This window comes from Peromyscus leucopus, chromosome 16_21 (genome assembly GCF_004664715.2).
Source record: "Peromyscus leucopus breed LL Stock chromosome 16_21, UCI_PerLeu_2.1, whole genome shotgun sequence".
NCBI classification, from domain to species: domain Eukaryota; kingdom Metazoa; phylum Chordata; class Mammalia; order Rodentia; family Cricetidae; genus Peromyscus; species Peromyscus leucopus.
In genome coordinates, this window is record NC_051084.1 from 12,560,023 (window position 1) to 12,586,776 (window position 26,754).

The 26,754-nt window shown below is 49.1% G+C and overlaps 1 protein-coding gene across 3 annotated transcripts in view; it reads right to left on the bottom strand.

Annotated features, from left to right (window-relative positions):
• Positions 1-13,686: 13,686 nt before the first annotated feature.
• The window catches only part of Tmem217 (transmembrane protein 217), a 34,587-nt gene continuing 21,519 nt past the window's right edge, over positions 13,687-26,754 (bottom strand). Inside the window, exons 1-2 of one of the 3 annotated variants that reach the window (XM_037200040.1) lie at positions 23,425-23,810; positions 22,451-23,209 (exon numbers count right to left, since the gene is read on the bottom strand). In XM_037200040.1, coding sequence (XP_037055935.1) covers positions 22,629-23,198 — 570 coding nt within the window. In that variant the 5' untranslated portion in view covers positions 23,199-23,209; positions 23,425-23,810 and the 3' untranslated portion in view covers positions 22,451-22,628. Of the gene's footprint in view, positions 14,424-22,450; positions 23,210-23,424; positions 23,811-26,754 lie in introns of those variants that run through there. The other 2 variants (XM_037200041.1, XM_028885081.2) reach the window with 2 other exon arrangements.

A 26,754-nucleotide genomic window follows, 5' to 3' on the forward strand; every position in this document is an offset into this window, starting at 1 on the left:
TGCTTATATTATTTAAACTGTTGGATCTAATGGCCAAGACTTCTTGCTATCTAGTTCTTATATCTTAAATTAACCCATTTCAGCTGGGCGGTGGTGGCACACGCCTTTAGTCCCAGCACTTGGTGGATCTCTGTGAGTTCGAGGCCAGCCTGGTCTACAGAGTGAGATCCAGGAAAAGGCACAAAGCTACACAGAGAAACCCTGTCTCTAAAAACCAAAAAAAAAAAAAAAAAAAAAAAAAAAACCCATAATCCATTTCTATAAATCTATACATTGCCACGTGGCTCATGGCTTACCGGCATCTTATATGTTGCTTCTCATTGCACGGTGGCAGCATCACCTGACCCAGCCTTCCACTTCCCAGAATTCTCCTCTCTCCTTGTCCCACCTATACTTACTTCCTGCCTGGCTACTGGCCAATCAGCGTTTTATTTATCAGTCAATCAGAGCAACACATTTACAGCATCTCCAGCACTGTGTAGCCCAGGCTATCCTGGAACTCGATCTGTAGACCAGGCTGGCTTTGGACTCAGAGATCTGCCTGTCTCTGCCTCCAGAGTGCTAGGATTAAAGGTGTGCACCACCACTACATGGCTGAGACTGGAGATGTGTGTATATATATATATCCCCCCGAGACAGGGTTTCTCTGTGTAGTTTTGGTGCCTGTCCTGGATCTCACTCTGTAGACCAGGCTGGCCTCAAACTCACAAAGATCCACCTGGCTCTGCCTCCTGAGTGCTGGGATTAAAGGTGTGCACCACCACCACCCTGTGAGACTGGATATTTTTAAAGAGAGAACTTTAAAAGTGTTTGAATTTGGGCTGGAGAGATGGCTCAGAGCTTAAGAGCACTGGCTGTTCTTCCAGAGGCCCTGAGTTCAATTCCCAGCAACCACATGGTGGCTCACAACCATCTGTAATGAGGTCTGATGCCCTCTTCTGGCCTGCAGACATATGTGCAGGCAGAACACTGTATACATAATAAATAATAAATAAATAAATAAATAAATCTTTAAAAAAAGCAGAGCTTTAAAAGTGTTTGAATTTGTAAGGCTGTGGGGCTTTTTAGTGTGTAAAGTGTTTTCTATTGTGATGTTTTCATTAATGTGTAGTCTTGGGGATGATCAAGAAAGGATTTGACTTAACAGTGATGTGTTTGTGTGTCAAGTTGCCAAGGGGTCAGATGTCTTGGCTAGTTTTATGTCAACTTGACACAAGCTTAAGAGTCATCAGAAGGGAGAACTCAGTTGAGAAAATGCCTCCATAAGATTGTGCTGTAGGCAAGCCTGGAGGGCATTTTCACAATTAGTGATTGGCAGGGAAGGGCCCAGCCCATGGTAGGTGGGGCCATCCCTGGGCTGGTGGTCCTGGGTTCTATAAGAAAGCAGGCTGAGGGGGCTGGAGAGGTGGCTCAGTGGTTAAGAACACAGACTGCTCTTCCAGAGGACTTGGGTTCAATTTCCAGCAACCACATGACCAGTCACTACCGTCTGTAAGACCAGGATCCAACAACCTCACACAGACATACATACAGGCAAGACACTATTAAAAAATAAGAATAAATAAATTTTAAAAAAAAGAATGAAAAGAAAGAAAACAGCTTGAGAAAGTCATGGAGAGCAAGCCAGTAAGCAGCACCCTCCATATCCTCTGCATCAGCTCCTGCCTCCAGGTTGAAAAACCATAACAACAACAAAAAAGATGGATTTATTTTGTGTGTGATTGTTTTGCCTGTTTGTACATATGTGCAGCATGCACATGCCTAATGCCCTCAGAGGTCAGGAAAGGGAGTTGAGTTGGATCCCCTGGAACTGGAGTTCTGGATGGTTGTAAGCCACCATGTGGGTGCTGGGAATCGAACCCAGGTCCTCTGCAAGAGCAATAACTGCTCTTAACTGTGGAGCCATGGCTCCAGCCCCCTTCATTTGATTTAGTTGCTGGGGGTTGATTCAGGGTCAAAACTCCATCTTGTTTTTGATTTTTGCACGAACTGCCTGGTGTGCGGCCTGAAAGTGGATACATTTCATTTGTCTGTTTTAGAAGGTTGCCCTGTAACCAGTTCTGACCTGAAACTCCCTACGTAATAATGGCTGGCAGTAAACTTGTAGCAATTCACCTGCTTCAGCCTGGCTGTTGGGATTGCAGGTGTGTGCTTCCATGGCTGGGTGACCTGACGCCTTTTTGATGATTGAATAAAGGCCAGGAGAAAGTAGGTGCGGGTGAGTGCCCGCCACCATGGTGTTTGTTACAGAGGAATGAGGTTGGGTGTTGGATCGAGGTATTAAATGCTGACTGTAATAATGCCTGTTAGGCCAGAAAATGGAGACAGCCTTGGATGGGAGGCTATGGCCAAAGGCACTGACTGGACTGAGGTCTGGGTAGCAGGTGAGGAGGCTCAGCCTCAGAGGATGTCAGGAGAGCTGAGAGACCTTAGAAAGCAGCTGTACTGCCCGGCAGTGGTGGTGCACACCTTTAATCCCAGCACTCGGGAGGCAGAGCCAGGCGGATCTCTGTGAGTTCGAGGCTAGCTTGGTTTGCATAGCAAGGTCCAGGACAGGCACCAAAACTACACAGGGAAATCCTGTCTCAGAAAAAAAAGAAAAGAACCAGGTGGTGGTGGTGCACGCCTTTAATCCCAGCACTCAGGAGGCAGAGCCAGGCGGATCTCTGTGAGTTCGAGGCCAGCCTGGGCTACCAAGTGAGTTCCAGGAAAGGCACAAAGCTACACAGAGAAACCCTGTCTCGAAAAAACCAAAAAGAAAAAGAAAGAAAGAAAAAAAGAAAAGCAAGCAAGCAAGCAAGCAGCTGTACAGTGTCTGACGGCTGTCACTGGGCACTTTTTATAGCTACTTCCGGTGCATCTGAAAGAGAGCCTTTATTTTCCTTAAAAATCACTTTTTTTTTCTGTGTCTGCAGAGAAGGTGGCTCAGTGGTCAAAAGCAGGTCCTGTTCTTCCAGGGGACCTTAGTTCGGTTCCTAGCACCCACTCTGGCCTGTTTACAGTGACTATAACTCCAGATACAGGGAAAACCTCAAAACCCAGGCAAATGTTGGAGGGGCGTGGTTCCCCTGTGTGGGACACCCTAGAAAAGACATCCCAGTGGCCGTCATTGGGAGGGAGTCAAAAACTACTGGGGGTGAGGGGGTGGGGGGAGTGAGGGGTGGGGGTGGACAGCCTGGAACAGAGGCTGTGGGAAAACAGGAGACCGAGACCTCTTCCTCTGGGGAAGTTTGTGATTGCTAGCTCCTGCTAGACACCCTGGCCCCTGGGCAGAGCTCCTTCCTTCAGCCGAGGCGGCGGGCCTGTGCCTGAGAGCTTACAGTGCTACTCTCCCATGGGTTACCTCATTGGGTTTTTTGTTTTGTTTTGTTTTTTGTTTTTCGAGACAGGGTTTCTCTATGTAGCTTTGCGCCTTTCCTGGAACTCACTCTGTAGCCCAGGCTGGCCTCGAACTCACAGAGATCCACCTGGCTCTGCCTCCCGAGTGCTGGGATCAAAGGCCTGCGCCACCACCGCCCGGCCCTCATTGGTTTTTATATCGAGGATTGTACTCAGGGCCCTGCAGCTGCTAGGCAAAGCGCTCTCCCAGGGAGCTAGAGCCCAGGCTTTTTAACCGTGAACTTCAACCCACCTGCTTCAGCCTCCCGAGGAGATGGAATTACAGCCTCTCTAAGGGCTGACTTACACACTCTTCTGGAACTTAGAGACACCCACTCACCTCCAGGAAGACTTACCCTCCACCCTCTAATGGTTGGGCACCACCCCCCGAGTCCCTGAGAACTTCCTCCGGGACGTGTCATACTGGATCCAAGAGCCTCAGGTGGCCTTGTTCCTCACCGGGCTGCAAGCTCAAGGGAATGTGAGCTATGACTCGATTCCCAAGCTATGTCTCGGCTCCTGTCTAAGGTCTGCCACCTAGTAAGAAACTATGAAGGAGAGCAAGCCAGGCCGGGGACGTGGCTGAGCTGGGTGAGCGTTTGCTTAGTTAGCGTGCACCAAGCCCTGGGCTGAAAACTGGGGCACACTGTATAAACCCAGGCCTGGAGGGGCCACGTGTAATTCAACACTCAGGAGGAAGAGGAAGGCCAGAAGTTCAAGGCTATCTTTGGCTACTAGGGAGTTCAAGTAGCTGGGGCTAAATGAGATCTGGTTTTAGGAAAAAGAGAGAAAAAGGAAAGGAAAAGAGAAAAGGTCCCAGCGTTTTTGACAGTTCCCGGAGTTTCCTTCTCAGGAACATTGGCCCTGATGGGAAGGCCTGTTTTGTCCTTGGTGAGAAAGAGCTCGAGGCGAGGTCCTGGTGTCGGCAAACAGGAGCAAGGCCAAGACCCCGGAGGCAGGAGGGAGATGGGGCTGAGATCGATCCCTCGGCCAGTCTCCTACCAGCAGCAATCTGGAGTTTTCCCCCCAAAACTGCAGACAGGGTGAGGGAGGAGAGGGGTGCTCAGTTAGCTTGGCCGAACCCCAGTGTCACAGAAACCAGGCACACGGATCCCAAATTCAAGGCTCTAATCAGAAATTCAAGATTATGGTCGGTGAGTAGTGAGTGAAGGCCAGCCTGGGCTACCGGAGACTCTGACTCAACAAAATTGGGGGGCGAGTTGGGGGAAGGATATGGAAGATGAGGCTAGCCTCTTGCTGGGTATGGTGGCCCAGGCCTTTCATCCCAACACTGAGGATGATGCTGAGTTTGAGGCCAGGGGCTACATAGCAAGTTCTAGGCCAGCCTGGGTTACAGTCCAGGAATTATCTTAAAAAGAAAAAAAAAAACCTCACAAAAATAAAACAAACAAACAAAACCCACCACAAAACAAGATGAAGACTCGGCCACTCAGCAGCTGTTCCTGTCAGCTGGGAAAACAGACAGGCCGGGCTACCCTTCCGTTCAGCGGAGGGTCTGTGTGTATTCCACTCGAGTATTTCTGGAGCACCTGCAATGTGCTGGGCGTTGCTCTAGGTGTTGGGGAAGACAACCATGAAATAAATATGGCCTTCCCGTGTCCTGAGGAGAGGGCACAGGAGATGACTATGCATAGTCAGGGGATAAAATGTTATGGAAGAGATATGCGTGGGCTGGAGTACAGTGACAGCATTTGCCAGGCAGGCACAACGTCATGGGCTTGATCGCCACTCACTGCCCGTGCCCAAAGACAAGCGGGGCAGAGGGGTGGATAGAAGGGCTGGCGCCTGGGCCGTGTAGGGAAGGCATTGCTCCTAAATGACTTTCAAACGCAATTTTATTTATTTTACTTCTTTGGTTTTTTTCAAGACAGGCTGTCCTGGAACTCACTCTGTAGACCAGGCTGGCCTCCAACTCAGAGACCCACCTACCTCTGCCTTGGGAGTGCTGGGATTAGAGGTATGTGCCACCAATGCCTGGCCACAAACACTATTTTTGAGGAGAAGGAGGAGTTGAGACAGAGCCCCTTGTTCTCATAGCTGGAAACGCATGTGTACACGTGTGTTGTAAGTAGAAGCACCTGCTAGAGAAAGTTCAAGTCTGGAGGCCAGAGGAGGATGTCACATGTCCTGCTCTGTCACTCACACCTTACTCCCTTGAAAGGGGGATGATGAATCTGAAGCTAGTCTTGAGGTCAAGCAAGCCCCAGAAATCCTCCAGTCTCTACTCTGCCCTTCAGCATGGGCATGTGCTCTGTGTGTGTGTGTGTGTGTGTGTGTGTGTGTGTGTGTGTGTGTGTGTTTACAAGAGATTTTACTGGCTTCAAAAGTGAGTGCTGGGGGTTTGAACGTGGGTCGGCATGCTTGTGTGGCGAGCATTCTCACACACGCCAAGCCACCCCTCAGCCCACGACAAACTCTCTTTGGGAACTTACCGCCTCAGTGATCGCTGTGGACAGAATGGGCTCAATGGATAACACAGTGTGTGTTCTAACACAGCCTCATGATGCCTGACGGATAACACAGTGTGTGTTCTAACACAGCCTGATGATGCCTGACGGATAACACAGTGTGTGTGTTCTAACACAGCCTCATGAATGCCGGACGGATAACACAATGTGTGTGTTCTAACACAGCCTGATGATGCCTGATGGATAACACTGTGTGTTCTAACACAGCCTCATGACGCCTGATGGATAACACAGAGTGTTCTAACACAGCCTGATGATGCCTGACGGATAACACAGTGTGTGTGTTCTAACACAGCCTGATGATGCCTGACGGATAACACCGTGTGTTCTAACACAGCCTGATGATGCCTGACGGATAACACAGTGTGTTCTAACACAGTCTCATGATGCCTGACGGATAATACAGTGTGTGTTCTAACACAGCCTGATGATGCCTGACGGATAACACTGTGTGTGTTCTAACACAGCCTGATGATGCCTGACGGATAACACAGTGTGTGTTCTAACACAGCCTGATGATGCCTGACGGATAACACTGTGTGTTCTAACACAGCCTGATGATGCCTGACGGATAATACAGTGTGTGTTCTAACACAGCCTGATGATGCCTGACGGATAACACAGTGTGTGTTCTAACACAGCCTGATGATGCCTGACGGATAACACTGTGTGTTCTAACACAGCCTGATGATGCCTGACGGATAATACAGTGTGTGTTCTAACACAGCCTGATGATGCCTGACGGATAACACAGTGTGTGTTCTAACACAGCCTGATGATGCCTGACGGATAACACTGTGTGTTCTAACACAGCCTGATGATGCCTGACGGATAACACAGTGTGTGTTCTAACACAGCCTGATGATGCCTGACGGATAATACAGTGTTCTAACACAGCCTCATGATGCCTGACGGATAACACAGTGTTCTAACACAGCCTCATGATGCCTGACGGATAACACAGTGTGTGTTCTAACACAGCCTGATGATGCCTGACGGATAACACAGTGTGTGTTCTAACACAGCCTGATGATGCCTGACGGATAACACAGTGTGTGTTCTAACACAGCCTGATGATGCCTGACGGATAATACAGTGTGTGTTCTAACACAGCCTCATGATGCCTGATGGATAACACAGAGTGTGTTCTAACACAGCCTGATGATTGCCTTGCAGCCGTAAAACAAGTCCCTCCTGCATTCCTGTTTTCTCCTATAAACCCAGTATCTCTGGGTTCTCTCCCCCAGCCTGTGCCATGCTCTCAGTGTGTCCCATCAATCCGTTTCGACTTAGATCCCGATATCTTAGACACCTTATCACCCTTTGCCTCCACCCCAGGCCCCGCTCTCATCTCTGCCTTGCCCAGACTTTTGCAGAGCAGCTCCTGGCTGGTTTACCCTGCACCTCCCTACTTCCTCTGCAGACAGCCCTCTCAAGACACCTGAGGGGACTTTGTTGTTTTGGTGTTTGAGACCTTTGCTGGCTGACCTGGAACTCACTTTGTAGACCGGAGGATGGATTCAGAGATCTGTCAGCATGGAAGTGCTGGCATTAAGGGTGTGTGATAAACATCACGCCTGGGTTGTTTTTGTTTGTTTGGAGACAGGGACTCGTGTCTCCCAGGGTAGCCTAGAACTTCCCCAGGATAGGGTTTCACTGTGTAGCCCAGGCTATCCTGGAACTCACTCTGTAGACCAGGCTGGCCTGGAGATCCAGCTGCCTCTGCCTCCCGAGTGCTGGGATTAAAAGCATGCACTACCACTGCCTAGCCACCTAGAACTTTTTAAGTTTTGAAAATTTCACGTTTAGGGGATCTGTGGAATGGGGTGACGGTGGTTTGAGGTGTGGGGAAGGTGATGGGAAAGAAGGAAGAGTAAGGTAACCTGTGGTCTGCACAAACCAACTTCACCGCGCTTTGTAGGAAGTGTGCGTCTTTCGCGTGATCTAAGGGGTAGAGTTTTGGGCTAGCTGAAGTCAAAAGGTCACCTACAGGACACCCTCACAGGCACAGGTCAGGGGCCAAGGGTGTCAGTCTACCTGAGCTATCTTCAAGTTCCTGAAACAAACAAACAGACAAACCAACTTAAGCAACTGTCATTGTTATGACCCGTGGGTCAGAGGTGATGTCGCAGCAGACCTGGCCGGGACAGGACAGCGCTCCATTTAGCTCAGTGACCTCTGAAACCAGTGAGGGAAGTGGGTACATGCATGCAAGTGGTTTCTCCCTGCTTCAGCTGTTGGTGGGAAACAGATGACCCCGACACTCGGTGGTTAAGGCTGTTCATGGTGAGCGTGCCCTAGTTCCTGTGAGAACCCAGGGCTCGTCACCAGAGGTGACTGGAGTAGTGTCTCCAAGGTTACTCGGGGGTTATTGGTAGGATCTTGGGGTCTGTGGTTTGGGGACATTAGTTCCCAGCCAAATAAATGTCTCTGCAGGGACTCTAGCAACAGGGCAGCTGGCTTCTTGCTACCAGCCGCACTGAGATCTTTATATTAAAAGAGGTTTTTCAGGGTGGGTGAGACAGCTTGGGTCTTGGTGTTTGCTGCCAAGCCTGACCAAGTTTGAACCCTGGAATTCATGTGGAAGGAGGAGAGAATGGACTTCTGAAAGTTGTCCTCTGACCTCCACATGCAATCAGGCACACCAGCCCCTCCTAACAAATAAACAAAGGAAATATATTATTATTATTATTATTGTTGTTGTTGTTGTTGTTGTTTTGATTTTTCAAGACAGGGTTTCTCTGTTTAGTCCTTGCTCTCCTGGAACTCACTTTGTAGGCCAGGCTGGCCTTGAACTCAGAGACTCGCCTGCCTCTGCCTCCTGAGTGCTGGGATTAAAGGCGTGCGCCTAACATAGAATATATACTTTTATTATTTATTTATTTATTTTTGGTTTCTCGAGACAGGGTTTCTCTGTGTAGCTTTGTGCCTTTCCTGGATCTCGCTCTGTAGACCAGGCTGGCCTCAAACTCACAAAGATCTGCCTGGCTCTGCCTCCTGAGTGCTGGGATTAAAGGCGTGCACCACCCATGCCCGCAATTTTTTATTTTTATTTTTTTATGTGCATTGGTGTTTTGCCATGGAACTGGAGTTACAGACAGTTGTGAGCTGCCATGTGAATGCTGGGAATTGAACCCTGGTCCTCTGGAAGAGCAGCCAGTGCTCTTAAGCGCTAAGCCCTATCTCCAGCCCCCCCCCCCTTTTTGAGACAGGGTTTTTCTTTGTAGCTTTGGAACCTGTCCTGGATCCCACTCTCTAGTCCAGGCTGGCCTTGAACTCACAGAGATCTTCCTGCCTCTGCCTCCCTAGTGCTGGGATTACAGGCATCTGCCACCACTGCCCTCAAGATTTTATTTATTTATTTATTTATGCATCTGTTTATGCATTTGTTTGTTTGTTTGGTTGGTTGGTTTTCCGAGGCAGGGTTTCTCTGTGTAGCTTTGGAGCCTTTCCTGGAACTCACTCTGTAGACCAGGCTGGCCTGGAACTCACAGAGATCCGCCTGGCTCTGCCTCCCTGAATGCTGGGTTTAAAGGCTTGCACCACCACCGCCTGGCATTATTTATTTTTTGAGACAGGGTTTCTCTGTGTAGACCTGGCTGGCCTGGAACTCACAGAGATCCTCCTGCCTCTGCCTCCTGAGTGCTGAGATTAAAGATGTGCACCACCACCGCCTGGCTTAATACTAAAAATTCAAAACAGACTTTAAGATTTAAGATTACACTTACATATTTGTGTGTGTGCATGTATGGGAGTGGACTGCAGAGCCGGGGCTGGAGTGTGGAGGTCAGAGGACAGCTTGTGGGAACCGAGTCTCTCTCTCCTCTGACCCTCACCGTCTGATTGTAGATTCACCTTGGAAGCAACATCTCTCTCTGCTGGGCTGTTTGTTGAGGGCATGCGCACTGACGGCTCTTCCTGAGCTGTGTGAGGTGGGGCTACCCCCTCAGGGAAGCAGGCACATCAACAAACTGGACTTCAGAGAGGTCAAACTGGAGGCCTGTGTGGGCCTCATGAGGGCAGAGGGAACCCTGGGGAGGGTGGGACTGAGCTCTGGCGTTTGGAGCCAGGGGAGAAGAGGCCTCCAGAAATCGGAGCAGAAGTGTTTGTTGGTGTCCATGAGCCAGGAGAGACACCTGTTGGCAGGAGAGGGGTATCTACCTGTCACGGGCCCTTGGTCACCCTAACAGAAGCAGCTGGACCAGAGGATAATAGAGAACAGGAAGCAGGGAGTAGGGGCAACCGTGCCTTTGGGGGTTTGGGTATTTTTAGGAGCTCAGCTTTGTGTACGGTACCTTAGAGCTCCCTACACCAGGCACCTTCTTTCTTCTCTTAAAAACCTAAAAATATGTATTTATTGTCACTCTTACTGTGTCTCTGTGTGTGCCGGTGCACGGGTGCCCTGGTGCGCGTGGGGACATCAGAGAACAGCCTTCAGGATGAGGGTCTCTCTTTCCGCTGTGGTGGCCTCCAGGCTCCGGCAGCAAATGCCTGCAGATTGTGAAGCCATCTCGCCAGTTCCCCAGCCCAGCCCTCGTTTTATTTTTTATTTTGTGATAGAGTTTCACGAAGGTCCTGGGGTTGGTCTTCAATTCTCACTCGAACCCAGGCGGGTCTGGAACTTTTTGATCCTCCTGCCTCAGTCTCCTCAGCAGGTGGGATGGCCCAGCTCAAGTATCTCTTAGTTGAGCTTACTCCTGGAACTTTCCTTGCTTTGTCTCTTTGGCGTACAGGTTCCCCAGTTCCCAGTTCAGCCAAAGACACCAGCGTAGGGGATTAGATCCCGTTGCGGATTTCAACCCTGCTTGGGGAATCTGGCTTTGACCAACCACAGTTAACTGGAAACTTGTCACCGACTGCCATCTAGTGGTGGTTTGAAGAACTGCCCTGGGTCCATATCATTTCTTGTAGCTCGCTGGCAAGAGGTGATGGAATTGTTAGACCACTGACTGACTGTTCTGGGTTCAGTGAGTCACCGGCTGTCAGGCTGGGGAGGGGGAGTGTGGTCCAAACAGACCGTGATGGGGTCTGGGAAAATGGCTCAGTGGGTAAGAGCTACACAAGCCTGTGAACCAGAGTTAAGATCATAGCATCCAGCCCGGAGGACTGTGTGCACCTGCAATACCAGAACTGGGGCTGGAGACAGGAAGCTTTGCAGGCCAGTAGCTTAGCCAAGAAACTGCAAACTCCAGGTCCACTGAGAGGCCCTGTGCTGAGGGAATGAAAAGGAGAGAGACCATTGACGCCTTCCTCTGCCTCTAGGGTCTCCATGATTGTGCACACCCCCCCCCCAACATCATGACTAACAGTTCACCTTCACTCCCAAAGGTTTATGTTATTTTTTGAGACAGGGTTTCATTATGCAGACCAGAACTCTCTCTGTAGAGCAAGTTAGCTCCCAACTCACAGAGACTGACCAGTCTCAGCCTCCCAAGTACTGGGACAGAGCATGAATGCCACTGTGCCCAGCTTCTAGCTTTTCCATCCCCACCCCACCCCCACCCCACCCCCCGCCCCCAATACATGGTCTCAAGCAGCCCAGGCTGGCTTGAGATGTGATATGTAGCCGAGGATGACCTTGAACTCCTGACCCCCTGCCTCCTATTGCCAATTGTGATTCCAGACTGATAGCTCCACCATGCCTGCGTTTGGCAGATTAGGAAGGTATTGGGAAGAATGTAAGGGCGTGTTTTAGAAAGGTGACCCTATTGTCCCACTCAGCATTAGGGCTACTGCGTGCTGGGAGTCCAGAAGTGCGTGGAAGGTACTGGAGAGGATGTACCGCATCTTCTTCCCGTTTGTTTTTATTATGTGACCTGGACACCTCCCTCCCTGCCCTTGTGTCATCCAACTGTGAGAACAGTGGGTGCTTGGCTCCAACATATCACTTCAACGCAAAACACGTGCCAGGAGAGTGGCTCTTTGCTGACCACAGGTGCTCACCAGCTCTCAGCAGTCAGCTTTGAAATAAGGGCTCGGGCTGGAGAGATGGCTCAGAGGTTAGGAGCACTGACTGCTCTTCCAGAGATCCTGAGTTCAATTCCCAGCACCCTCATGGTGGCTCACAGCCATCTGTAATGAGATCTGGCGCCCTCTTCTGGCGTACAGGCATACATGCAGGCAGAACACTGTATACATAATAAATAAATAAAAGAAAAGAAAAGAAATAAGGGCTCTTTAGGGGCCTGGAGAGATGGCTCGGTGGTTAAGGGCATGTGCTGTTCTGACCTGGGTTTGGTTCCTGGCACCCCACCCTGGTGGTTCACAACCCCCTGTAACTCGACTCCAGAGAATCCAATGGCCTCTTCTGACCTTCCTGGGAACTTGTACTCATATACACGTACCCACATCCTCATATACACACTGACACAGAATTAAAAGACAAAAATAAATCTTTAAAGTAGGGTGAGGTGGCTTATTAAAGGGGGTACCTTCAATCTTAGCACTCAGGAGACAGAGGTATGTGGATCTCTGTAAGTTCCAGGCCAGCCTCATTGACATAAGTTTCAGGGTAGCTGGTGCTGTATAAGGAGACCCTGATTCAATCAATCTTTTTTGATTTTTTTTTAAATAACTCTTTGGACTAGGGATGTACTCAGTAGAGTGCTTTTCTTTCTTCTTCTTTTTTTTTTTTTTTTTTTTGGTTTTTTTTTTCGAGACAGGGTTTCTCAGTGTAGCTTTGCGCCTGTCCTGGAACTCACTTGGTAGCCCAGGCTGGCCTCGAACTCACAATGATCCACCTGGCTCTGCCTCCCGAGTGCTGGGATTAAAGGCGTACGCCACCACCGCCCAGTTTCTTTCTTTTTTCTTTAGTGATTATTTTTATTTTATGTGCATTGGTGTTTGATCTGCTTGTAAGTCTGTGTGAATGTGTTGAATCCTTTGGAACTGGAGTTACAGACAGGTGTGAGCTGCCATGTGGGTGCTGGGAATTGAACCTGGGTCCTCTGGAAGAGCAGCCAGTGTTCTTAACCACTGAGCCATCTTTCAGTCCCATAGAGTGCTTCTCTAGCATGAATAAAACCCTGTTTAATCCGCAGCACTGTATAAACGGGATATGATGCTTGCTGTCCATCTTTCATCTCAGCCTCCAGAGGGAGGAAGATCAGAAAGTCTGGATCATACTTAGCTAATAGAGCGTTGGAGGCCATCATGGGAGAAAATGTTTGGGGATAAAAGGCCTGGGGAACGGCAGAGTGGGTAAAGTGTGAAGACCTGCATGCGACTCCACAGAACCCACAGAAAAGCCAGGCCTGTGGCGCACACACATCTGTAATAACATCTGTCATCCCAGCGCTCTTACAGTAAGGTGAGAGGCGGAGATGGGAGAATTCTGGAAGCCCACAGGCCAGCTCACCTGGGGATGCAGCTGCATCAAGGAAGCTGAGACCTCACCTCAAACGGGGGGGTGGGGGGGAGGACCACTCCACACGCAAGGCACCTGTGGGCCTGCACTCACATGTATGAAGGCACACATCCACAGAAACATACGAAGTCCGAACCAAGGGCAGCGAGAGGGGAAGGAGAGGGCTGGTGGTTAGGACAGGAAATGCTCCTGGCTCCTCAGAAGACCTAATTGTGGCTCCCAGCACCCCAGCTGGGCAGCTCACAACTCCCCGCAGCTCCGGCCCCTGGGGCAGAGACAGGAAAATCTCTGAGTTTGAGGCCAGCCCGATCTACATGTTGAGTTACAGGGCTACATAATAAGACCCTGTCCCCCACCCAAAAAAAAAAAAAAGAAAAGAAAAGAAAACGATAAAAATGAAATATCGTTTGGAAAGAGTTAAAATAGGTACCAACAAGACAGTCCACGCAAAGCTAACACACATACACATATATCGTGAGGTAACCAACGATCAAACAGGCTGCATCCCTGCCCCTCCCATTCATATTAACTCCAAAACCCTGAAGAGGCAAGTTGATTGAACAGATCCGGAGGCCGGGAAGGGAGGGCTCCGCCGCGGGCGAGCACCGCCCCACTTCCGGTTCAGTTTGTTTTGCGGTACAAAGGTGGCCAGGAGTCCATGGTGCTGATGGAGGAGCACTTGCGGCGGCCGGCCAAGGTCACAGTCCTGGGGTCCTTGCAGAGCATGTAGCTGTGCCTGACGATGAAGGGCAGCGGGGTGAAGTGCAGGATCATGCGGGAGATTTGCAGGAGCAGGTACAGGTAGCCCAGGTCCTTGAACTGATCCTTGATGGCGCCGTGGATGAGCACCACCATGGTGAAGCTGAAGAGCTCGTAAGTGATGATCCACAGGGTGTAGATGATCAGCCCGATGAACATGTTCTTGTCGAGGCAGAAGAGGAAGAAGCAGCTGACAATGATGGTGATGATGGACAGGCCCGTGCTGATGTCGTGCCTGTAGACCACGGCCCAGGATGAGACCTTAGAATCTGTGTCCAGGTAGATGCTGTATTTGTCTTCGAGGAAGCCAATGTGTGTTATCTGATTCAGCTCAAAGATGAAGAACTGGATGGTATTGAGGATAGAGAAGATGCCCGCCATCACGGCTATCATCCTGGTGTTCATTTATCCTGGACTCAGCAGGGTAAGTCCTGAAGGAGAAAATCAGGGATAAACATAAGAGGCGGGGTGGGGGTTGGGATTTAGCTCAGTGGTAGAGCGCTGGCCTGGCAAGCGCAAGGCCCTGGGTTCGGTCCTCAGCTCCGGAAAAACAAAGACAAAGCAAAACAACATAAGAGGCAGAGCTAGCCCAAGACCAGTTTCCCAAATCACTAGGCATAACTTGGGGATCGAGGAGCACAGATGATCTGTAGACAGATTTTTCTTTGGGCTGCCAGCTCACAATAAAATGACACAGAGACTTCTTATTAACTATAAAAGCTTGGCCTATAGCTTAGGCTCGTCCCACCAGCTCTTATAACAACCCATTTATATGAATCTATGTTTTGCTTCAGGCTTTTTATCTCTCTTTCATCTTGCACCTCCTGCTTCCTCTCTGTGACCTCTGGCTTGTCTGTCCCGCACCTAGATTCATATCCTCTCCTTCTCTCTTTACCCGGAAGTCTTGTCTAACTTCTTCCTGCCTAGCTACTGATCATTCAGCTCTCTGTGTTAAACCAGTGAGAAGGCGCCTTGGCAAAGACAACACCTTCACAGTGTACAAAAAGGTTATTCCACAACAATGATCCATGGAAAGGCAGTGGGCCGAGAGTCTGAGCTGTAGTCTAGCCTAAATAACTGGAACCACATTGTTGGGACACGGAAATGCCACTGGCTGTGTGTGTGTGTGTGTGTGTGTGTGTGTGTGTGTGTGTGTGTCTGTGTCTGTGTGTGTCTTCAAGTAGCTTCCAACTCTGTGTCCATGCCAGCGTCTCTGTAAGGTGATGGAGAGTTCTGTAGGGTGGGAAGATAAGGGTTTGCTGTGTGGTGATCTTCTGTACTCTGTGACTATGTATCGCTCTCATTGGTTAATAAAAAAGCTGATTGGCCTATAGGAAGGCAGAATAAAGTTAGGTGGGACAATCAAACTGAGGACTGGGATGAAGAAGGGTAGAGTCGAGGGAGATGCCAGCGAGACACCAAGGAAGCAAGGTGCTAGGAGACAGGTAAAGCCATCAGCCACGTGGCAATACATAGATTAATAGAAATGGCTTAATTTAATTGTAAGAAATAGTAATAAGCCTGAGCTATTGACTGAACATTTATAACTAATATAAAGCTTCTGAATGGTTATTTGGGAACTGGCGGGTAGGACATTAAATGTCCATTCTCAGCATGGGTTACGGGAGACCCTGCCTCAAAACAAAATAAAATAACAGGGGCTTGTGTGGTCTTATAGAGGAGCAAAACTCAGCTACCTGTAAGTCCAGCTCCAGGGGATCCATCTTAATTTCTTTTCTATTGCTGTGATAGGATGCCATGACCAGAGCCACTTACAGAGGAGTTTATTTGAGGCTTGCAGTATCTGAGGGGGAGTCCATGACCATCCTGTCATATCGGTAGGCAGGAAAGCCTGAGCAGTAACTGAGTATAGCTTACATCTAATCCACAAGCATGAGGCAGAGTTTACTGGGAATGGTATCCGTCTCTAGTGACATACTGTCTTAGTTAGGGTTTCTATTGCTGTGCAGAGACACTATGACCATGGCAACTCTTATAAAGAAAAACATTTAATTGGAGTGGCCCTCTTATAGTTTCAGAGAGTCAGACCATCATCATCATGGCGGGGAGCATGGCGGCATGCAATCAGACATGGTGCTGGCTACATCTTCATCAGAAGGCAACAGGAAATCAACTGTGACACTGGAAGTAGTTTGAGCATAGGAGAACTCAAAGCCCGCCCCCACAGTGACACACTTCCTCCAACAAAGCCACACCTCCTAATAGTGCCCCTCCCTTTGGGGGCCATTTTCTTTCAAACCACCACGCGTATCTTATCCAACAAGGCCGTATGTGGGGATGTTAGTGAGAATGGCCCCCATGGGCTCATACGTTTGAAGAGTTACTCCCTAGTTGGTGGAACTGTTTGGAAAAGATTAAGAGATGTGGGCTCCATGTCCAGCGCTATATAATCATGCTGTGGTGGCACACATTGGTAATCCTAGCACCTACTAGGTAGACACAGGGAGATCTTAAGTGGAAGGCCATTCTTTTTGTTGTTGTTGTGTTTTTTTTTTTTTTTTTTTTTTTTTTCCCGAGACAGGGTTTCCCTGTGTAGCTTTGCGCCTTTCCTGGAACTCACTCTGTAGACCAGGCTGGCCTCGAACTCACAGATATCCTCCTGCCTCTGCCTCCCGAGTGCTGGGATTAAAGGCGTACGCCACCGCCGCCGCCGCCACCAGCACCACCACTGCCCGGCGAAGGCCATTCTTTATTATACAGCAAGTTTGAGGCTGGTCTGAGAGACATGAGACCCTGTCATTCCCTAGAAGGGATCCTGGTACCCACTTCCCTTCATTCCACCGTTACTCCAGTTACAACGTGATTGTTTTTGAGATAGGGTTTCTCTATGTAACAGCCCTAGCTGTCCTGTGACTTGATTTGAAGACTAGGCTGGCTTCAAACTCAGAGATCTACCTGCTTCTACCTCTCAAATGCTGGGATTAAAGGCATGCGCTACCAAGCCTGGCTGTTTTTTTTTTTTTGTTGTTGTTGTTGTTGTTCTGGTTTGTTTTTAAAGATTTATTTTTAGTCGTGAGTATGCGTTGGGGACAGGATATGGGCACCCGAGTGCAGGTGCACACGGAGGTCAGAGGCATTGGATCTTGTGGTAGTTTGGATGAGAACGGCTCCCATGTTTGAACTGGCCCTCTGTTGGTGGGTGGAACTGTCTGGAGAGGATTATGCAGTATCTTGTTACTTTTCTATTTCTGTGATGAGCCATCATGACCAAGGCAACTTAGAGAAAAGAGTTCGTTCATTGGGGCTTACAGTTCCCGAGGCTTGGTTAGAACCCGTGACTTCATGCACACTCGGCAGCATTCTAGCAGCTGAGCACGGACCCAGCTCTGAATTTACTTTCTTTGTATTTTTGTTCATTTATTCTTTGTTCTCTTTTTCTCTTCTTTTTTTCAAGATAGGGTTTCTCTGTATAACTCTGGCTGTCCTGGATCTCGCTCTGTAGACCACGGCGGCCTCGAAATCAGAAATTCACCTGGCTCTGCCTCCCGAGTGCTGGGATTAAAGGTGTGTGCCACCACTGCCCAGCCTTAAATTTTTTTAATTATATGTATGTGTCTGTCTTCATGTGGGTGTTGTAAGCTGAACTCTCTACATGCCTATCCTATGACTGTGACGACCAGGCTAATTAATAGACACCTGCAAACTCATAGGGTTGTCACACTGGCTGGTGACTGACAGGCGAAGTCAGTAACTAACAAAGCCGAAGACAGAGCTGGACAGAGGGGGGCTTTCAACCACCCCTGACCGGGTTGGCAGCATGTGAAGAGCACGTGGTCATCTCCCTGGTTGGATGAGAGACAAACACATGAAGAGTTCCTGCTTCCCATAGGCTTAGCCCATGATAGCCAATTAACCAGTCTCAATGGAGATCCTTCAACCCCGACACACACACACACACACACACACACACACACACTCTCTCTCCAGCAGGTTTAATGTCTTCTTCCTCTATTAGAAGCCCCTTCCAACTCTCAGGAGTTCCCTCTTGTTTTCCTCAATTTTAACCTATTTTATTTAATATTTAATCTATTTTATTTTATGCGTGTGGGTGTTCTTTCTGCATGTGTCTGTGTACCGTGTTCATGCCTGGTGCCCGTGGAGGTGGGAGAGGTCATCAAATCCCCTGGAACCAGAGTTGTAGTTGACTGTGGGTCGCCATTTGGGTGCTGCGGATCCAAGCTGGGTTCCCTACGAGAGCGGCGAGGGCTCCCTGTACTTCCCGTCTCCTGGCCCTGGAGAAGATCTCTCTCTTTTTCCTTCTTCCCTTTCTTTCTTTCTTTCTTTCTTTCTTTCTTTCTTTCTTTCTTTCTTTCTTTCTTTCTTTCTTTCTTTCTTTCTTTCTTTCTTTCTCTCTCTCTCTCTCTCTCTCTCTCTCTCTCTCTCTCTCTCTCTTTCTTTCTTTCTTTCTTTCTTTCGGTTTTTCAAGGCAGGGTTTCTCTGTGTAGTTCGGTGCCCGTCCTGGAACTCACTCTGTAGCCCAGGCTGGTCTCGGAACTCACAAAGATCCACCTGCCTCTGCCTCCCGAGTGTTGGGATTAAAGGTGTGAGCCACCACCGCGCAGACCCCCCCCTTTTTTTTTTAGTACAGGGTTGCTTGTATCCCAGGCTAACCTCGAACTTGCTATGTAGCTGAGGATGATCTTGAACTTTTTTTTTTTTTTTTTGGTTTTTCAAGACAGGGTTTCTCTGTGTAGTTTTGGTGCCTGTCCTGGAATGCTCTCTGTAGACCAGGCTAGACCAGATCACAGAGATCTACCTGCCTCTGCCTCCTGAATGCTGGGGTTAAAGGTGTGCACCAGCACCATCACCGCTGCCTGGATGATCTTGAACTTCTGATCCCTCTGCCTCCATTGTACTGGGGCTAATCAAGGGGAAGTCAGTCCTCTTGCTCAGGGTAAAGATGCTTCAACAGGCCATCCTGGATTACCTCCTTACCAGTCCGAAGACTCGAGGCAGACTTCTCTCCTCTTGGCTCAGCACACAGACATGAACTCCGGTTGAGAGGGGAAGGAAAGGGTGGATAATCACTCACAGGGAAACTTGCCTGCACTCGGACTGCTAGATTTTATTTATCTTATTGTTATTATTGAGACAGTCTCACCGTATCCCAGGCTGGTCTAGAATTAGAAGCGAGCATCATGCATACAGTTAAAGAGCCACACTTCATGACATCCAGTAGTTTCCATTCTGAGCTGAGGTGTCCTAGGTAGTGTTTGCTGGTGCTTCCCGGTGTGATAGCACTTAGCCCTGGTGTTCAGAACCCAGGCTGCAGCGAAGTCACATGATACAATGGGCAGGCACCACCAGAAACACTTTGGGTTCACTACACATTTGATTTTGAATTGATTTTTGGTAGCAATGCGTTCAGAAACACGTAATGGCTCCATGTGGGTATTATATAACTGATGTACTGTTGCCAGATTTTCTGTGATCCCTTCCATCGGTTATGTGGCCTCTAGAAACTCTAATCCGGACAGGGGATGAGCCGTTGGAATCTGGGCCTGACTTCTTTCTGATCGGAGCAGAGTCCTTTCCAATCAGTCAGAGCAAAGACACACTGCCATTGATCTCCTTCAACTTTTCTCCACACTCGTGGATCAGGACAGGGGCTCACTTACTCCAGGTTGTCCTAGAACTCCCAATACAGCTGAGGGAGAGGCCATACAGATTGCAGGGACAAGATCAAGACAGAGCCTGAGTTGGGTGGGCACCTTTAATCCCAGCACTCGGGAGGCAGAGGCAGGCAGATCTCTGTGAGTTTGAGGCCAGCCTGGGCTACAGAGTGAGATCCAGACAGGGGCAACACAGAGAAACCCTGTCTCGAAAAACCAAAAAAAAAAAAAAAAGACACTGGGGCACTAGTGTGGGGAATTTCATACCTTAACAAACAGGCCCGTAAGATTTACAGTCTGACCCTAGTGACTCATGACGTCATGCATACGTAGCCAATCCAGAAACAAGGAAGTCGCACTATAAAACTTATAGTTCAGGAAAACAATGAAATGCGTGTAGAGTCACGCAGATAGGCACTTCCCCCAGGCTCTCCACCCAGAAAGACCTAATGTTTTTTAACTGCCATCCAAAGAGCTTCCTGTCTTCCCAGCCGAGCAGTCCCCTCTCTGGGAAGACGCCTGTTGTAGCTTTTACAGCACATTTCAATACATCCTCGGCCTCTGTCCTAGAATCCAGTAAATTCTCTTACCGCCCATGCACCTGGCCTCGCTGGGGTCTCCAAAGACAACTTACCATACCTGGCTAAGCTTCCTTTTTTTTTTTCTTCTTTAAATTGTTTTTGGCCTGATGTGGTGGCACATTCCTTGAACCCCAGCACTCAGGAGGCAGAGGCAGGGGGATCTCTGTGAGCTTGAGGCTAACCTGGTCTATGTAGTGAGTCCCAAGCCAGCCAAAGCTGCATAATCAGATCCTGTCTCCAAACAAAAATTATTATTTTTATCTCTGTGTGTGTGTGTGTCTCTGTGTATGTATATATGCACACATGTGCAGGGCCCACAGAAGCCGGAAGAAGGCATCCGGTTCCACTGGAACTGGAGCTGCAGGCCGTTGTGAGGTACCTGATGTGGGTGTTGGGAATCAGACTGTGGTCCTCTGCGTGAATAGCAAGCATTCTTTATCACTGAACCATCTCTCCAGCCCTCTTTTATTTATCCTTTTACATTTGTGTGTGTGTGTGTGTGTGTGTGTGTGTGTGTGTGTGTATGTGTATGTGGTGGGACCAGACTAGTCGTGCAGAACACATGTGAAGGTCAGAGGACAACTTTCTGGGAACCAGCTCTCTTTGCACCATGTAGGATTGAGTTCAGGTCCTCCGGCTTGGTGGCAAGTGCCTTTACTCACTGATCCTTCATTCATAGTGAATAGCATAGCAATGGTCATAGCAACACGTTTAATGGAGCTTTTTGGATTAGGCAGGTGCCTTTGACAATTCTCCCCCGCCCCCCAGACAGGGTTTCTCTGTGTCACCCTGGTTGTCCTGGAACTCACTATGTGGACCAGGCTGGCCTCGAACTCGCAGAGATCCACCTGCCTCTGCCTCCTGAGGGTTGGGGTTAAAGGTGTGCGCCACCACTGCTGGTTAGATATTTTTTTTTTTTTTTAAGATTTATTTTCCTTTTATGTGGCTGTGGTGGTTTGAGTGAGAAGGTCCCCACAGGCTCATCTATTTGAATGCTTGGTCACCAGGGAGTGGACTCTTTGAAATGATTAGAAGGATTAGGAGTTATGGCCTTGCTGGAAGAAGTGTGTCACTGGGAGTGGGGGTGGGGTAGGCTTTCAGGTTTCAAAAGCCCACGCCAGGCCCAGGTTCTCTCTCTGCCTGCTGCCTTTGGGTTAGGATGTAACGTTCTCAGCTCCTTCTCCAGCACCATGGGAGCCGCCATGCTCACTGCCATGATGATAATGGCTCAGACCTCTAAAACTGTAAGCCAGCCCCCCCTCCCCATTAAATGCTTTCTTTTGTAAGAGTTGCTTTGGTCATGGTGTCTCTTCACAGCCATAGGACAATGACTAAGACAGTGGGTAAGGGTGCTTGCATGGTATGTGTGTACCATGGGTGCAGTGCCTGTGTAGGCCAGAAGAGGGCATCGGATCATCTGAAACTGGAGTTGCAGATGGTTGTGAGCTGCTGCCTTTGTGTGGGTGCCGGGAACCGAACCCAGGTCCTCTGGAGGATCAGCCGGTGCTCTTCACTGCTGGGTCGTGTCTCCAGCCCCTTTGACCACTTCCTGACAAACTATATGTGTGTTGGGGGTGAATCTCAAGAGAAACTAAGGAATGGTGTCGTTTGTTTTTGTTCTTTTGGGGGGCCCGCCACCCAGCTCCCAGATAAATCACACATGGAGGCTTATTCTTAATTATGAGTGCCCAGCCTAGCTTGGCTTGTTTCTTGCCAGCTTTTCTTAACTTTAAATTACCCCTTTTATCTTTGGCCTTGAGGCTTTTGCTGATCTCTTCCTTCTGTAAAACTTACTCTTACTCCATGGTTTGCTGTGTGGCTGGGTGGCTGGCCCCTGGAGTTCTCCCCTTTTCTGGCTTCTTCTTTTCTCCTCCCAGATTTCTTCTTCTATATTCTCTCTGCCTGCCAGTCCCACCTACCCTTTCTCCTGCCTTGCTATTGGCCGTTCAGTTCTTTATTAGACCATCGGGTGTTTTGTTGTTGTTGTTGGTTTTTTTTTTTTTTCCTTTTGAGACAGGGTTTTTCTGTGTAGCTTTGGTGCCTGTTCTGGATCTCACTGTGTAGACCAGGCTGGCCTCGAGCTCACAGAGATCTGTCTGCCTCTGCCTCCCGAGTGCTGGGATCAAAGGCGTGTGCCACCAATAAATACATAAATAAATAAATAAATAAATAAATAAATAAATAGGCACAGTAACACAGCTTCACAGAGTTAAACAAATGCAACATAAACAAAAGTAATGCACCTTAAAATTATATTCACCAACAGAATGGTTTTTCTCATTTTATTGACATATTTGGACGATAGCAGGGGACAGAGGTAGGGGTGGAGGCTAAAGAAGATACAGCAAAAGCACCCCCCCCCCCGAAAAAACTGGGGGACTAGGACTCCCCTGAGGACCTCCCGGGTTGGAAATGGCCACCTTTAATCATTGTAATGGGGGATAAAATTGAGAATCTTTGATTTCCGCCGTGTTGTGTCCCTGCTTCCCAAAGAGATCCGCCTATGGTAAGAGAGTATGTTGCCCTGTTTTTTGCTCTGGTAGATGATTTGGGCATGGGAGACGACAAAATACAGACAGAAGCTGTGTAGGGACGCACGGGTCACCCAGCCAAACCAGCGCATGGCTCTGACCAGAGCCACGCAGAACTCATTGGTGAGGATCTGGATGGCCAGGTTGGTGGACTCGTAGGTGAAGATCCAGATGGTGTAGCTCATGAGGCCCCCGTAAATCTGGGCGTACACAGAATACAGGAGGAAGCAGCTGACCGCCATGGTGACGATGGACAGGAGGACGACGATCCTGAAGCTCCAGCAGATGAAGAATTGCCTCACTATGTTGGTACCCTGACTCTGGAGGACCTCTGTGCAGTTGGGGCCCCCGAGGTGCTTCCTCTCGAAGATGAGGTGCATGTGGGTGGCCATGATGGAAAAGACCCCTGACAGCACTGTGCCCGTCTTCGCTGACATCCAGTACCATCTCTGCTGCTTCATGCCTCTGCCTCCTGTGGAGACAAGCAACCCCGCGGGAATTCAGTTCTGTCCATGCAGGAAGTGACGGGCTCTCTGTCTCCAGCTCCATCCCCCACCCCCACCCCCCATTGGAAGCTGAGAGAAGAAAGGAAATGGGAAATAACAGCTTTGGCTGCCCAAAGGCGTTGCCGGGAAGTGGGGACGGGGTGGGTAAAGGGCTTGCAGAGGACCTGAGCTCAGGACCCACCGTAGCCCCACCCCCGCCCCCAGCACTGGCCTGTTTCTCTAATTCAGGTCCTTGGGTGGGCGGGGGAGGGAAAGGGGTGGACACAGGTAGCTAGGTCCCGCAGGTCACCGGCTTAGGCCAAACAGAGTTTCGGGTTCAGTGAAAGAACCCATTTCAGAGCCACAGTGGAGGACTCCTGACGTCCTCCACAGCCTGAAGACTGGCTCTCCAGAGTGTTCCAGAAGCACAAGCCAAGCGAGACGTCTCCTCTCATCTTTTCTTAGCCTGGCTTCAGAAGTGTCACCGTGACCATCCTCCCAGCATTCCACTCTTCGGAAGCCAGCCCCCCATGCTGGGCTGGGCCGCAGACAGGGGCAGGAAAATTCCATTCTCCTGTGAGGGAGGCTTCTGTCAGCATGCAGGGAATTCTGAGCCGAGCGCTGGTGCTCCGAACCCAAGTTTGCCAAATTGCCCAAAGAATCAAAAGCCATCGCAGCAGGGAACAGTCAGGATGAACTGACAACGTCCTGCCTTTCCCGAACTTCTCCTGGCTGACGTGAAGGGCTCTGTGTGCCAAGTCCTGCTGCATCAAAATCTCCCCGAGCGCCAGACGCTAATAACTGACAGTATACACACACACACACACACACACACACACACACACACACACACACAAAGTTTTGTAGAAAAGGGAAGAGTTCACACAGCCAATAAAACTAGAGCCACATACAGTACTGTTAGAAACCACAGTGACAGTGTGAACAGTTCGTAACTAGAAAACAGAAATCAATAAAAATACCACAGTAGGCCAAGTGGTGGCGGCGCACGCCTCTGATCCCCGCCCTTGGGAGGCAGAGGCAAGCGGATCTCTGTGAGTTTGAGGCCAGCCTGATCTACAGAGAGAGTTCCAGGAAAGGGACCAAAGCTACGGAGAGAAACCCTGTCTCGGAAAACAAAAACACCACAGTAGAACTGGGGACCTGCCTCAGTCAACACAGTGTTCGCCTCACACACACGGAATCTCAGGTTCCCCCCCCAGCACTGTGTAAAGCCATGGTGCACACAGCTGTCAACCCCGCACTTTGGAGGTGGAGGCAGGAGGATCAGGAGTTCAAGGTCACCTTTGGCTTCAGAGTAACTTAAAGGGCAGTTTGAGTTACCAGAAAACCTGTCTCAAAAAAGAGAGAAAAGAAAAGTGTAGGGGCCATTTTAATAAAGAAGGACCCCGGGGCTAGAGAGATGGCCCAGTGGTTAAGCGCACTGGCAGCTCTGGACCCGGGTTCAGTTCCCAGCACCCCCATGGCAGCTCACAGCTGCCTGTAATTCCAGTTCCAGGGGCTCCGACACCCTCAGACAGACATGTGTGTAGGCAAGACACCAGCATACATGAAATTAAATTAATTAAAAGTGAAAAGAATGGGCTGAAGATGAGGCTTGGTGGGTACAGGCACTGGCTGCCAAGTCTGACGACCTGAATCTGATCCCAGACTCTACATAAAGGTGGGGGGAGAGAAATGACTCACAAAGCTGTCCTCTGGCCACACACACACAGAGACACATGTGCCTGACGTTATATACACATGATGATTAATAAAAATATAAAGGAAGGAATAAACTGCCGCGGAGTCCCACAGTAAGGATGTTAGGTTGTCAAAATGAACCTCCGTGGCGGCACACACACACGACAGGACGGTTGACTCTTGAGATCTCCAGGGCTCACGGGATGGAAGGAGAAAACTGACTCTGGGAAGTTTTCCTCTGACAGTTTCCACAAGACCGCCATGGCACACATGTGCACACGCATGCCCACAAAATGAATAAAAGTAAGTTTTTATAGGACCCATTCATAGAGAAACCTTGTGAGGTGACCTTGAGGATTAAATGAGCAAATACGTTTGGAAGACTCGGAAGGGTTTTCTGCCCCGGGGAACACTGAGCTCGGTGCTCTTCTGTCTTCGTGCCAAGGGGCAGCTCCTGGTCACTCTCCGTGTTAACTACTATTAGTTAAGCTTCGGACAGATGCTAGTCAGTGTCCTTTTCCCTGCTCAGTTCCCTCTCTGGTAAGGAAGTCTGGTTGTGTTCAGTATGGCAAGAAGCCCAGATCCAGGCAAAATATTTGCCTTCCGAGGCATTGCCTTCAAGTAAGGACACCTGTGGACACGGTTCTAGATGAGAGACACATGGAAACTGGCTGGGCACTGTGCCAAGATGTTTTCTTTTCTTTTTTTCCTTTTATTTTATTTTACAATACCATTCAGTTCTACATATCAGCCACGGGTTCCCCTGTTCTCCCCCCTCCCATGCCCTCCCCTTACCCCCAGCCCACCCCCCATTCCCACCTCCTCCAGGGCAAAGCCTCCCCCGAGGACTGCGATCAACCTGGTAGACTCAGTCCAGGGAGGTCCAGTCCCTTCCTCCCAGACTGAGCCAAGTGTCCCTGCATAAGCTCCAGGTTTCAAACAGCCAACTCATGCAATGAGCACAGGACTTGGTCCCACTGCCTAGTTGCCTCCCAAACTGATCAAGCCAATCAACTGTCTCACCTATTCAGAGGGCCTGATCCAGCTGGGGGCCCCTCAACCTTTGGTTCATAGTTCATGTGTTTCCATTCATTTGGCTATTTTTTTCAATAATTGAGTAAAACTGAAATTTATTATAAGCCACAGTCGTCCTAGGGACCTCCATGCTATATATATAGCCTCCATGGCTCTATGGGTTGTGGTCTGATTGTTCTTTATTTTATATCTAGAATCCACTTATGAGTGAGTACATATCATGACTGTCTTTCTGGGTTTGGGTTACCTCACTCAGGATGATTTTTTCTAGTTCCATCTATTTGCCTGCAAATTTCATGCTGTCATTGTTTTTCTCTGCTGAGTAGTACTCCATTGTGTATATGTACCACATTTTTTTCATCCACTCTTCCATTGATGGGCATCTAGGTTGTTTCCAGGTTCTGGCTATTACAAATAGTGCTGCTATGAACATAGCTGAACATGTATCTTTATGGTATGAATCGGCATTCCTTGGGTATATGCCCAAGAGTGGGATGGCTGGGTCTTGAGGTAGTTCGATTCCTAATTTTCTGAGAAACCGCCATACTGATTTCCACAGTGGTTGTACAAGTTTACATTCCCACCAACAGTGGAGGAGTGTTCCCTTTGCTCCACATCCTCTCCAACATTGACTGTCATTGGTGTTTTTGATCATAGCCATTCTGACAGGTGTAAGGTGGTATCTCTGAGTCGTTTTGATTTGCATTTCTCTGATGATTAAGGATATTGAGCATTTCTTTAAATGTCTTTCAGCCATTTGTAGTTCTTGTTTTGTGAATTCTCTGTTTAGCTCTTT